General features: G+C 41.6%; 1 protein-coding gene across 5 annotated transcripts in view; it reads left to right on the top strand.

Annotated features, from left to right (window-relative positions):
- The window catches only part of LOC147882695 (bifunctional 3-dehydroquinate dehydratase/shikimate dehydrogenase, chloroplastic-like), a 28,848-nt gene extending 16,291 nt beyond the window's left edge, over window positions 1-12,557 (top strand). For 4 of the 5 annotated variants that reach the window (XM_087400736.1, XM_087400738.1, XM_087400739.1 and 1 more), the window contains exons 6-9: window positions 10,262-10,370; window positions 11,371-11,508; window positions 11,626-11,774; window positions 11,884-12,205. In XM_087400736.1, coding sequence (XP_087256862.1) covers window positions 10,262-10,370; window positions 11,371-11,508; window positions 11,626-11,774; window positions 11,884-12,117 — 630 coding nt within the window. In that variant the 3' untranslated portion in view covers window positions 12,118-12,205. Of the gene's footprint in view, window positions 1-10,261; window positions 10,371-11,370; window positions 11,509-11,625; window positions 11,775-11,883 lie in introns of all 5 variants that reach the window. The other variant, XM_087400737.1, reaches the window with a different exon arrangement.
- The last annotated feature ends 712 nt before the right edge of the window (window positions 12,558-13,269 follow it).

Here is a 13,269-nt window from a genome sequence, read left to right on the forward strand (position 1 = left end):
TATATTAGTGGGTGATATTGGCTAAAACAATGAATTGGACTTAAAGCGAAGCATATTATAACGTTAGATCTCTATTTCGATTAATTTGTGCATCCCATCTCTATATCTATTATCTTTAAATGGAAGCTCCAAATACATGATATCATTGAATGAATGAGATGCCATTATTGGTATCACATGTGGGTGATTATGATGTTAGGCAAGGTGTCAATGATTGAGACCCCTATCTATCTCATTCACCTCAAGGTCAAAACTAGATGGTTGATGAGTTTGATGTGACGGGTTAGAGTCACGATCAATCCTACATGGGCATGTTGTAGATATTGATAGCATGTCCATGCTTCGAATAAGGGCTAAGGCCTCTAATCTCTCTTGGTCTTTCTTCTTATTAGAATCTATATATCAATTTAATCATCATTCTACACCCAAGAGCATGTCTTGCTAAACACCATATGCGGATGATAATGTCAATTATTCTCACACTTAATGTTGAGTAAAGATAACAGTTATCCCATCCTAAATATCTATAAATATTCACGTCCTTCCAGTTCTTGCTCAAAGTATTATCATCAAAAGGTTTAACTCCCAACATGAATGATGCTCCCCACCTCGTATTGCTAATCATTTTGCACAAGTAATCCACAAGGTGGATTGTTCAGGATCTAGGGGTTGAACATCTTAGAATATCAAATCTTGAGAGATCTTTAACATTTTGAATATGAGTAGTACCATGGCCCATGTCGATAGGCAAGGAACCTTAGATAGACATAGATGGGTTAACGTTTTTTAGTGCCCTTTTCTTTTTTCATCCACTAAACATCCTCATATGATGAACTATTTTTCCAAAAACTTTCCATTGTCATGAAATATGACACGTGTTGTCCTGATGTCTATCCTTGATGATATTAAAGTGCATCACCACCTATGACCTCTCTTGTTTTGCCCTTGGCACGATGGTATTTAGGGTCTCTCTCCCCCTCTCTACTTTCTCTCCTCTGTTCCTAGTCTCACTACCCCTTGCTCTCTACCTATCTTCCCTCGCAGCTTCTGGGTCCCTCTACCATCCTTCTAGTGTCTCTCCCTTCATGACCTTCATCCCCTTCTTAGAGCAAAGTTGCTCTCTCAACCCCTGTCATCTTTGCTCCATCTTGCCCTCCCCTCTCCTACTCATATCCCCTCTTCTTGTGGATACTTCCTCAGCTTATCCCTCCTCATGGCTGCCTCAGGCCCTCACCTCCCCTTTACTCGTGGCTGTTCCCTTACCTCCCCTGTCCTCATGGCTACTCCCTCAAACCTTGAATTTCCCTCCCCTCTCTTTGCCGGTTGGCACCCCTCACTTTCGCTCCACCTCCCGCTCGCCTCTCCTTGTAGAGTTGCTCTCGAAGCCCCCCTCACCTTTGCTTCACATCTCCCTCCCTTCTTGCAGCATGGCTTCTCCCTTACCCCTTGCCCTTTGCTAACCACCCCCTCCTCATGGGTTGCTCTCTGTGGCCCCCTCACCTTCACTCCCTTCCCCTCCCCGTTGTCCCAATTGCTCCCTCAACCCCCTCACCTTCGCTCGCTACTCTTTCCTTGCAAATATTCTATGGGCCCCCTCACCTTCACTTCCCCTCCATGTCCCCTTTGGAGGAAAAGCTCAAAATAAGAGATCAGAATGCAAGAGCAGAGGTATCCAGATTTCAGAGATTGATTCAAAGCTTTCCTCATTCTCTTTTCATCAGAGGGCAGCTTTCAGAGGCTCAGGAGAGAGTAGAGGAGATTCAGGGCAGGAGGGCCCAGTTCATGTTTTACTCCCAGCAGATCTTCTAGATCCAGAAGGGGGATAGATGCTCTAGAGAGTTATTCAAGGTAGTGGGTCAGAGATACTCTTCGGACACTCTTCGTAGACTTGTGGATGAGGCCGGGTCTATTCAGACGGATCCTCATCATCTTGTTGAGATTACTTCTGATTTCTATTCCACTCTTTACACTACTGATTGAGTCACTGAGGAGATGATCAGAGCCAGATAGGAGATTTGGAGTCATGTCCCCCAGATGGTCTCAGATAGGATGAGTCATGTTTTGGATAGCCCATTATCACTCCTGGAGATCACGGATGCGTTACATGAGCTACCTAGAGACAGATGCCTGGGAGAGGACGGTCTGTCACCCCTTCTTTTTAGAGCTCTCTGGGATACGATTGGGCCTCATCTACTTTTTTCCTTTTCAGAGGCTCTCAATACAGGATCTTTGGGTGAGGCATTATGCATAGGTATGATTTGTCTCATCCCGAAAGGGGGAGACAAGACAGTCCTACGTAATTGGAGACCCATTACACTTTTAGGGATAGCCTACAAGATCCTAGCGAAGACCTTGGCCCCTCGTTTAAAGCCTATGCTGCCAGATATCATTAGAGCTACTCAGACAAGATTTGTCCAAGGTAGGAGTATCTTGGATAATATCTTCACTTTTTGGGAGGCCACTCACTGGGCGAAGGAGAGTCAGCAGGAGATTGCAGTTCTCCTTCTCGATTTTGAGAAGGCCTATGATAGGGTGGACTGGGGTTTCTTGGAGGGCACTATGAGGAGGCTAGACTTCAGTGATAGATGGATTTTATGGGTCTCCTCACTTTACTCTCACTCTTCTAGCAGGATGGTGGTCTGTGGAGGCAGAGGATGGGCTTTTCAGCTATCCAAATCAGCGGTACGATAGGGATGCCTGCTTGCACCTTACCTTTTCCTTTTCGTAGCGGAGGCTATGGGTTACTCTATGCAGGCTACCAGTCATGGCACTTTGGGCCTTCATCTACCTATCCGGTAGGAGCAGGAGCTTTTGGACACTGAGCCCCTCACCACTACCTATTCCCACTGAGATAGTACCTTGAGGTTGCTACACATGGATGCACAATCAGACGACATATGGCAAAGTAAGCCATCCAAAAGACCCTCAATCGAGTGTGTACCTTTGACCCATTTTTCATTCCTGCTTTTAGATTATGGAAATTTCACGAATATTACATGATCTTATCAAAATGAATAATCAATTAAGAACCTAGTCGCCTTCACATAAAGTTTTTAGGGAATCGGTCATTGTGCTTGCCCATTTGTGGATTCATTACAATTTTTGGGTCTCCCTTAGTCAACATTTGAATTTCATAAGTGTATTCATTTAAGTCCTGAAGTGAAAGTTTTGATCTTATTGGTATATAAGCTTTTTGTACCTTGAGACCATGGTAAGGCTTCCATTTCCTCCAAATTTTATCCCATGCCATGGATTTCATTATCTTCTAAAAGCAACACATAACTTGTTCTATGATCTTAGTATTAGAAAGTGGAAGTAAAACTTTACTGCGGCACCATAATCTTCTTAAAAGCACTACCAAGGCTTTGTTTTGTTTAGTATAGTTGGTTAAAGTTATCCCTTAGGCTCTCTTAGTTAACTAGCAACCCAGTAGCAATGTTTGCAATTTGCAAATAGTTGATTTGTCATCCTTAGTATATCAAAAAGCATAAAAGGATTATCCTTAGAGCTCAAAGCATTTGACCCGTAAGTTGTACATCCAATGTGAGGGGAGAGGCATTCCAATTGGAAGATTCTCCTCCTTTTATAAGAAAGCACCATTACCAAAAATTGCACAAAAATTATCAAATATTAACAATGACATTGAGACACAATAATTGTTTCTCGCAAGACATCACTAAAAAAAAATACTCACAACAATATACTTAAAGAGACACCACAGCTCACTCTAACAAGAAAAATCGAAAAGAGTATTAAATAAAACTACTTGAGTCCAACATGAATGCCCCACCCTTAGATAAACACTCCTTCAAACAATTGCCAATACTTTCATGATATATTTTAAGCTCAACCCTAGAGCAACACCACATGTTTGTAACCTCTATAATAATCTCAAAGCCCAGACTAGTATGAAGCTTAAAAGGCCAGGATGGTCCTTAGGTTATGGCCCCAAATTACATAGATCATAGGTGTATCATGGTATTTAGTATGAAAACTTGAAAAAATACTCAATAAAATGTTTTAATGTGTGTTAAGAAAACTAGTATCATGCTAGGATGGGGGAAAAAGTAGACAGAAAATAGTATTTTCAAAGGAAACAAAACAAAGAAGGGCATTTGTGTGTTGTTAATGTTTTGGTTGTAACAACTTTAAAATAAAGCACTAGTAGTAGAGTTTGATAATTTTTGAGAAAGAGAATCAGGGCAATGCAAGGTAGAATAGTTCCAATGAAATGTTTTAGCAAGTTTTTTTTTTTTACTAGGTTTGGTGATGATGTAGCAAAATTTAATACCTTGTTTGGATGGGCTTAACTTCAATTATGTCCACTAAACTGTATGGAATAATGAAGGATCAAGGCAAGTTTAAATTATGGTATTTATCTAGGAATCAATAAAACTAATTATGCTTAGCCATTCTCCACTATTACCTAGAAAAGAAAGGTCATATTTTAACTTTCATTTAAAGTCAAACTAATCTTATAGAGGGGAGAATATTGCTATCATTTAGAATATGCAAGGTTGAGAAAAAAGAGGTCAATGCAAATGAGCATGAGCATTAAGAGTACATGATTTTCCATTGGATTTTGGAGCTCTATATAGAAAAGAGAGAATTCGATGAGGATCATGAATAGGTGCGAGTTTACTCACATCTCCTTTCCATCTCCTAACAGCTTCAAGATTCATTACATACACCACATGCTAGTCACACATATGACCTGGTTGAAGTCACAAGTAATCGGCAAGTACACGTTAATTAATCTAGCCAAGTTTTAGCACTTGATATGGAAAGATCTAATTAAGCTTCCTTGTGCAAATATGTTGGAGATGAATGCATGCAATCACTTCAATGGAAGTGATAGCTATCAATATGCCACACTACACTTTAACACAGTCCTTAGTGTCACTCTATGTGAGCAAGCTCCCTTCCCAAGCTTTGTTATACTTTGCTTGTTGGCTAGTGATGATTTACACATGGCTCCTAAATGATGTCTTGAATAGAAGCCCACAAAGAAGATAGGTTCTCCTCACTTGAACCATTGAGTCCCTAGTGTTCTTGCAGAAGTTGCACCTCTATAATTGTGAAAGCTTGAATTAGTGTGCGATAGGTGTGCAATAGGTCATTAATATTATAATATTGAGGGCAATACTTTGCACATCCATGGGAACAAGGTTGCCTCCTTGACACCAACTAGTCCACAAAGCTGGTGCCACTGAGGATGAAATGCTACCTCCCCTAGAAAGCTCTTCCAATGCATTTCATCCTCAGTGGCTGGTGCCACTAAGGATGAAATGCTACCTCCCCTAGAAAGCTCTTCCAATGAGGTAGTTCCACATCTTTGCAAGAATATCCTATAAGCAACACTTTAAGAAAAGGTATGCAATCATTCTTTAGAGTCCTCTTTGAAAATATTAAATTTAAGAAAAGCGTTTTCACTATTTCTTGTGCTTTTGTTACCAAAGCTTTGAATAGTGCAAAGGGCAAGCCCAAAAATAGGGCAAGATGCCTTCGTCAAACCCTCTGGGAACAACTAAAAAGTGCATGTCCATGAGCATGCATTTGTATTTATTGCAAGACAAGGTCATATAAGTTTGTTGGATTGGCTTGAGCCACCTCCAAGAGCTTCACAAGAGATCCCCTGGTAAACACTTGAGGCCATAGAGACTATAGCAACAACTACCTCAGTACAAAGGACGAATTTCACCCTAATAGTAGTATCTTTTAAGGATGAGACTCCTAGGAGGAAATCCAAGGGCAACTCTGTAAGGAAAACTACTAGAGGATGAGGTGTTCGACTCTGTGTGGAAACTACCTCCATATTCGTATCTTTTAAGGATGAGGCATTTGACCTCCGAGGAGAACTACCTCCATATCGTCATAAAGGTTGGCTCGAGCTTCTAGGAAATCCAACTCCAACGAATCTTTCTTCCACTTAATCTCCAAGTCTAAGAAGTCCAAAGAGCCTAAGACTAGAGCCTTTGAGAATTCTAACGTTTCTCAATCCACCTCGCCATTTACAAATCTCTCGCCCATTGTTGTCATTTGCATCAAGTTTCTCAAGTGCAAAGATAAAGGAAAAGCATTAATAGATATTAACACCGACACACAAATGAATGTCCTAGCATGCAAGTCTACATGGCCAAGCCATGATGTTCCTATAACGGCTTACAAAACTTCGGCTACAAATGGTGCCAATAGTGCTAAAGAACAAGAAGACAAATTTACCCCACCCACCAGCTTCACCTTCATCTCTAGAAGACCACCATGCAATTTTTTGGGAGAAGCATAGTATGAAGAAATGAAGACTATTGGCATACCATTAGTTCAATATTGGATACCCAATTAGGTGATGGAGTACCTAAAGCCAATGTGAAGCAACAAGAGACCAAACAAAAGGCACAAGTCAAGGAATGTTGCAGTTGGAGGAAAATAGAATGCCTCAGCAATTCAATGATCTAAGGGCTCATCTTGAGACCTAACTTGCCAAATGCCAAGCTTTGCCAATCGATCTCAACCAAGCAAAGACTATAGCCCTACACCACGAAGACAAACTTAATGGATTTACCAAAAATCACGAGGATTGTACAAACCATTGTGTAGCTTCAATTGGAAGTGGTGTCAATACCAAAACAAGAGACTTGAGGAATTAAAGCTAGATATAATAATGCAAAAAGACATGAGGCGAAATGCCACCCCAATAGCCTTAGCCATACCCCCAATCGAGAGGGACACTGTGACTTTGAGGTCTAAGTTAACCCCTTGAATGAAGAATGGAGTGAGAAGGCTAAGGTACTTATTTCCTTCAAGCATTTGATTCCTTGAGTTCATGATTAGCACCCTCAAAATTTCTCAAAGGCTAAAGACCTAAGTGACCTCATTCACTTGGTGACTTGCGTCGCATCATGCTCAACGCACACCCTAAGAACAATCTCTTGTACCAAGTTACCACATAGGGACTTTGTTTTGGTCTACTCAAAGTGCCTCTAGTGCACCACAACTAAGTCATTGAGTTTTGATTCTCTACTAATATGTGTTCACCACTAGTTGAGGTTCCCTGACCGTATAATCAATCCAAGACATTCTTCCTTCCAATCCATTGGCTATTGTAGCTTATGCCTTATCTTTGCACAACAATAGTTGCTAGATGCCCCTTACTCCAATGGCCCCTTCTGAGAAGTCCCTTGTCCATTAGAGTAAGAGCATTTAACAATAGTTGTTAGATGCCCTTGCTGCAATGGCCCCCTTCAAGAATACAACTAACCATGACATCCAGGATCCCTTGTCCATTCCAATGCCACAACTGAGGATGGCCTTTGAACTACCACTAGCGAGGAGGCGCTGGCATCGGTCAGATTGGTCTGTTGTAGTCTTCTTGGTCTAGCGACACACTGACGGGTTTGTCATGTCTCTCGCTCCACCCCTCTCCACGGAACACAAACCAGCCTCACAGTAACTCTGCAAAAACTGATTGACACGCTCAATAAGACTATCTTCTACATCCTGTCCGCCAACCAGTATCCTCACCCTCAGCTCCATCAATCTCGGACCAGCCACCTTCTTCTTTGTGCTACAGCTCAGACGTCGACCCCTGCCTCTCTTTCGCAATGGGACCCTGCAACCACAAATGCATTAAATACCAAAGCGCATGTAGAAGAAACCTTTTAATAATCAAGGCATAGCTAAGTCCAAGGAGTTGAGGAAGGGCATGGCCAACTCTAACAATAAATGCTTATAGGCAATAGAGTTAGAGCCCAATCAGGGTAAACAACATACAAATAAGGCTGAGGATGGACGAGACCAAGACCATGCAAACAAGGAAACGATAGACAAAAAATTGATGGAAGGAAGGCTATCCAACCATGTCAGAATAGGGACGTTTACACTGAGAAAACATTGTGAAAGAACATCAAGTCTTAGCATCCTTATCTCATGGAGCGTCAATGCCACAATGCCCTTACCATTCCTCTGAGTAGTATGTTGGATGCCCATTGGAGGCAATTGAGAACCAAAGGTGGTAAATTGAACAGATCCTATGTTGATTCAAGTTAGTCCACAAAGCTTCCCACTCTCAAATGCCATGAGATGTCCATTATGTTGCAACACACCACCAACCAGATAACTACTTTCATCTTTGATTACTTGAAAAGGTTGGTCCCATAGAGTCAGGACTGCCAGTCATTGCTTCCTTTAGGTAGGCAAAGGCTGCAAAAAGTTGCCAGAGTCATCATGATCTTTTGCTTCTTTGTCTTGATGCCTTCAAGCAAGTATGTCAAGGGTATGGCAATCTTCGAAAGATTCTTACCATGTTCGTGGTATGCTGATAGATGCCCATCGAATCCATAATTCTTGCACGCTCATTGAAATCCATTATTCTTGCACGTTCATTGAAACTTTTCACTCCATGATCTCTTTGACCTTGGCAAGATCCAACTAAACTCCTGAGGCAATATGCCCTAGGTAATGAGCTTCTTCAATGAAAAAATATGACTCCTTGGAGTTAGATACACATGGCTAGACTTGAGAACCTGCATCACTTGGTAAAGGTCCTACTTATGCAGCTCCAAGTCCTGGAAAACACCAAGATGTCATCCTAAGTATATATATGCACTTACCTCTCACTGCATAGCATCATCTTGGCTTGATAGATGCCCATAAACATCCGTAGTTCTTGCATGTTCATTGGAATCTCTCACTCCACAATGGGAGCAGCACCAATAAATGTTTTCAACCAAGTTCAAACAAGCATGCATGTTATGAGGCAATTTGGTTAGATGAAGAGTTTTTTGCAAATACCCAAAGGTTCTCAAACAGTATAAAGAGGCAATATCTTTTACTATGTTACAACTTAAGTCCATGGGGATGTCACATCCATCTCCTACAAATGTTGTGGCAAGCTTTTGTCAAGTAGTGCATGGATAGACTAGTAGGACAAACCCCAGGTTGTGAGCCGTCATTAAAGGGACAGAGGTGGTTCTTTGTCGTGTCATTAGGGCAGTGGTAAAGGGTCCATGCTGATATAATAAGCTAAAATGGTGGAGCTACTAAAAGAGCATCATTACCCATGTGAAATGCTAAGTACTACATAGTAATAACATCATCAATACTACATAGTCACGACATCATCATCATCATCATCATCATATGAAATCAAAACCAATGCCAAGTTTGGTCAGATAAATAAGAACCATTAATGGAGAACCCCAGAGGGAAGGTCATGTTGGGCCCGATGGTGGGCGGGGTTGTACTGGTATGAGGTTAGAGATAGAATGTTGGTGGCTATCTATGGATGCAGTCCACCATGGCCTCTTGGCAATGGCTCTACGTTTGACAAGGGGCATGGTAACTCCTGTCACTCGTGCTTTGGTCTTGAACATGGATGTCCCTAAGCATGATCCATGCATCTTGAGTGTGTCGTGTTGTCGGCTTTGGATCTCTGTACATGTTAGTACAATTGGTAAAGTTGTGCATCCACAATAAGTATCGTCATTGTTTCACTTTCTCTCAATCAATGTGTCTGGCTCTGGACTAGCAAAATAGAGGATCGGCATGACCACCTTTCTTTCCCTTGCAAAGTGTCTACCTTAGGATGAGCCAAATAGGGGATTAAGATTGTGGCAAGCCATTCTCTCACTCCTCTAGTTTTGTGTTTGCCTTAGGATCAAGCTTAACATTGTGGCAAGAGCACGAGTGAGTGTGTGCGCTTGCACTCACATGTGCATGTATGTATAATCATGTGTGTTACATGTCTTGATGAGAACCCAAACCATCACATTGAAGGAAACTTTGTAGTCTCCCACAAACCAAGAAGGTTACAAACCATCAACTCCACCATGGGATAGCAGCGGCTAGCTCTTATGGCTTCCCATAGTTACAATACTGGGAACAATGTTGTAGACAGACTGTCAGAATATGCTCTTGCACATGTACATACGCCCCCATATTCACACTAAAGAGCATAAATTTACACAACCGTCTTTGTGCAAAGTTTGATTTATATCTTCTAGATGGAATGCCCAAACTCATCCTCTGAAAGCACAGCACGTAGTGCAGTTTCAATTTCATGACACTCACCACAAGACTGAAAACCATAAACTCCATCACGCATAGCAGAGGGACTAGCTAAATGGCATCCCCACTGGCAGCATCATAGTAAGGCAAGCATGTTGAAATAGCCAATCCTTAACAACATACAAACTTTACACAAGCTAGTCCATATAAATGAACTTCTATCATATCACTTTATGGCTCTTACGTTCATACGCAGGTCATTGGTGCAGTCAATACTATTGTAAGAAGGCCCAGTGATGGGAAATTGATGGGCTACAACACAGACTGCATGGCTTCCATTTCAGCTATTGAAGACAAACTAGCAGGTATGCTATCAGTCTTTGTCGCTTACATGATCCAACTTGACAAAATTTAGATGAGATTTATTATCAAACCCTCTTTGATTGACTTAGCTTTGACTTGTGGTGTTCAGTTGAACAAATCAGCAATTTTGTCGTCACTTTGCAACATGCCAATTTCTTCTCTATGATACTCGAGCATATGCAGGATCATTGCCTTATTCTGTTAAATGATGTGTGGTAGTCCCATTACACCATAGGCAGTATTTTCTTTCATGGATTTGAACACGCATGCATATACACAAACACATATTTATGCATGCATGAACATAGAAACAGAAGAGAATAAAATCTGCAGCCTTGCAGATATGAGGCTTTACCAAAACATGCAGTTCAAATATACTCAGAGAAAAACAAGAGCACCAAAAACCTTGCAAAGACTGCTGCTGTAAATGCAATACCTAGTTAAGAAAATGAAGAATATCCTCCACAGTAGGCCCGAAAAAAGTTCATTTCCAAAAATAAACTGATACACTATTTTGCAGGCTAGAAATGTTGAATTGTTTCATCCAAAACCATACTTCCACTCACAGCTAAGTCACTGTACTTTGTGTTTGGCAAGAAAATACAACAGAGACCCATTCAAATAAACAACGATGCAAATTTTACTTGTCTCGTATCGTGTCAACAAAATTTTACTGCACTCTCTTACCCTGAAAAAAGAATACATGTAGCAGCCATAATCTTACTAGGTAGACCTCACTTATATTCTACCTATCCCAGTGTACTAAATGTTCTCCAATCGCCATTATATGTGCTTCAAAAGTGATACTAAGTCAAGTCACATTGAAATTGAAACCCTCCAATGCTTTATAGCTGGGGGCTGTTTTGGCAACGCTAACTCAAAATCTGACTCACTCGCCTTGTTTTCTAATCAATGGATAGCTTCAGATGTTCAGAATTCAGATGAAAACCTAATCCTCTCTGCAACAGGGATCAGGTTAACATTTTCGGACATTTTGTACAGGTCAACACACCGATGGAGGTACGTCTCCACTCAAAGGTAGAGTTTTTGTGGTAGTAGGAGCTGGAGGAGCTGGAAGAGCACTTGCTTTCGGTGCAAAGCAGAAAGGAGCTCGCGTCATCATAGCTAATCGTAATTATAGTGAGTTTATTTCCTACAGCTCTCCAGCACAAAGTCCTCTCTCTCTCTCTCTCTCTCTCACGCGCTACTGTTATGAGCCGTATGAGCTAGTTCTAACAAATGACAGTGGCTCTACAGAAAGAGCGAAAGCTCTTGCGGAGTCAGTGGGTGGCGAAGCAATGACTCTCGACGCTCTACACGGATTGAAACCTGAATTCGGAACGATTCTGGCCAACGCTTCCACTGTAGGAATGCACCCAAATGTGCACAAGACTCCGGTTTCCAAGGTTGGCAGATGTATACACAGTTTGGATTCTCTCTCTCTCTCTCTCTCTCTCTCTCTCTCTCTCTCTCTCCCTCTGTGTCTCACACACATTTGAGCAAATACGTCTGCAGGACAACCTTAACGGCTATAGCTTGGTATTTGATGCGGTCTACACACCAGCGATGACAAGGCTGATTCGAGAAGCTGAGGAATTGAGGATAGCCGCGGTGAGTGGACTAGAAATGTTCGTGAGGCAAGCCGTCGCACAGTTCGAGCTGTTCACGGGCAATCAAGGTAAGCAAAACATGGAAACTGACCTGACGAATCGAGCTGTCGAGCGTTCAGATGAATCTCAAAGACGCTAACGATCTTTGCACTGTTGCCTGTGCATTTGATTCAGCTCCCATGAAGCTCAGAAGCCAAATTTTGACATTGTTGGGAGCTTCAACATAAATGAGGTTCTTGGAGTTTGTGTTGGGTTGGAGCTGGAACTTAAATGGTTGGAGCTCGATGACGTGGCACATCGGAACACGTGGCATCCTCACATTGCCAACGCTAGTTATAAATAAAATCTATGGTTATCTATGGTGACGTTAGCCATTGCCCTTGTCCTATAGCCATTACATAAAATCTCCTCTCTAGCCATTGCTACCCTCTACCCCGACTTCGCGAGTGTAACTTTCCAAGGGTTTCTCGCCCTCCTCAGGATCTATGGAAAGTGGGTGATTCTTTCGCTAATCTCAGTCGATGCCCTCTTTTTTGGTCGCTTTTTGTGAAGCTAACCCACTTGGAAAAGTGGTTAATTATGTTCCTTATGTCATTTAAGTTGATTATTTCTTCTTCTTCTTCTTTTGTTCCCTATAATCTCTCTCTCTCTCTCTCTCTCTCTCTCTCTCTCTCTCTCTCTCTCTCACATACACACACACACACACACACACAACCTTGGGATCCTTGTGATCAACGGGTGTGAATACAATTTTACACACTTTAATGGGTGTAACTAGCAAAAGTTTGTTACCCATGCAAATATGATTGGCCATTGTAATCCTTGGAGTCTATTATCATGGAGTTGACTGAATTTACCATGGAGTTGACGGGAAACTATATGTATAGATGATTCGAACCATCATGTCTCTTGTTAATTAACCCCTGTTGCAATAATAGGGACAATTGACACTATGAGAAAACAAGTACCCATTTTGAATAGTGACCAAATTTTGAACATAATACTAAGTTATGGGACACATTAATAATTTTCTAATAAAGGGCCCTTATTATCTTGAAAGTAGGGGGAGATTATGGACAAGGAATCCTATGCTAGGGATCCCCCTTGGTACTTGGCACGTTGGAGTGGAAGAGGTGTACTATAGAGTGAGGATTCCACTCAAAACTTTTATGAGACTAGTAATACACTACTGGTCCCTTCGTGACTTGAATGGTGGAATTTACAAGCAAAATGTCAAGAGCATAGAGGACAGTCGTAGTCCTACAAGCTGAACCATGCATGAGAAACATGG

This window comes from Dipteris shenzhenensis, chromosome 29, assembly GCF_047967505.1.
Source record: "Dipteris shenzhenensis isolate YYH24624 ecotype China chromosome 29, Dip_SZ_1.0, whole genome shotgun sequence".
In the NCBI taxonomy this organism is placed as follows: domain Eukaryota; kingdom Viridiplantae; phylum Streptophyta; class Polypodiopsida; order Gleicheniales; family Dipteridaceae; genus Dipteris; species Dipteris shenzhenensis.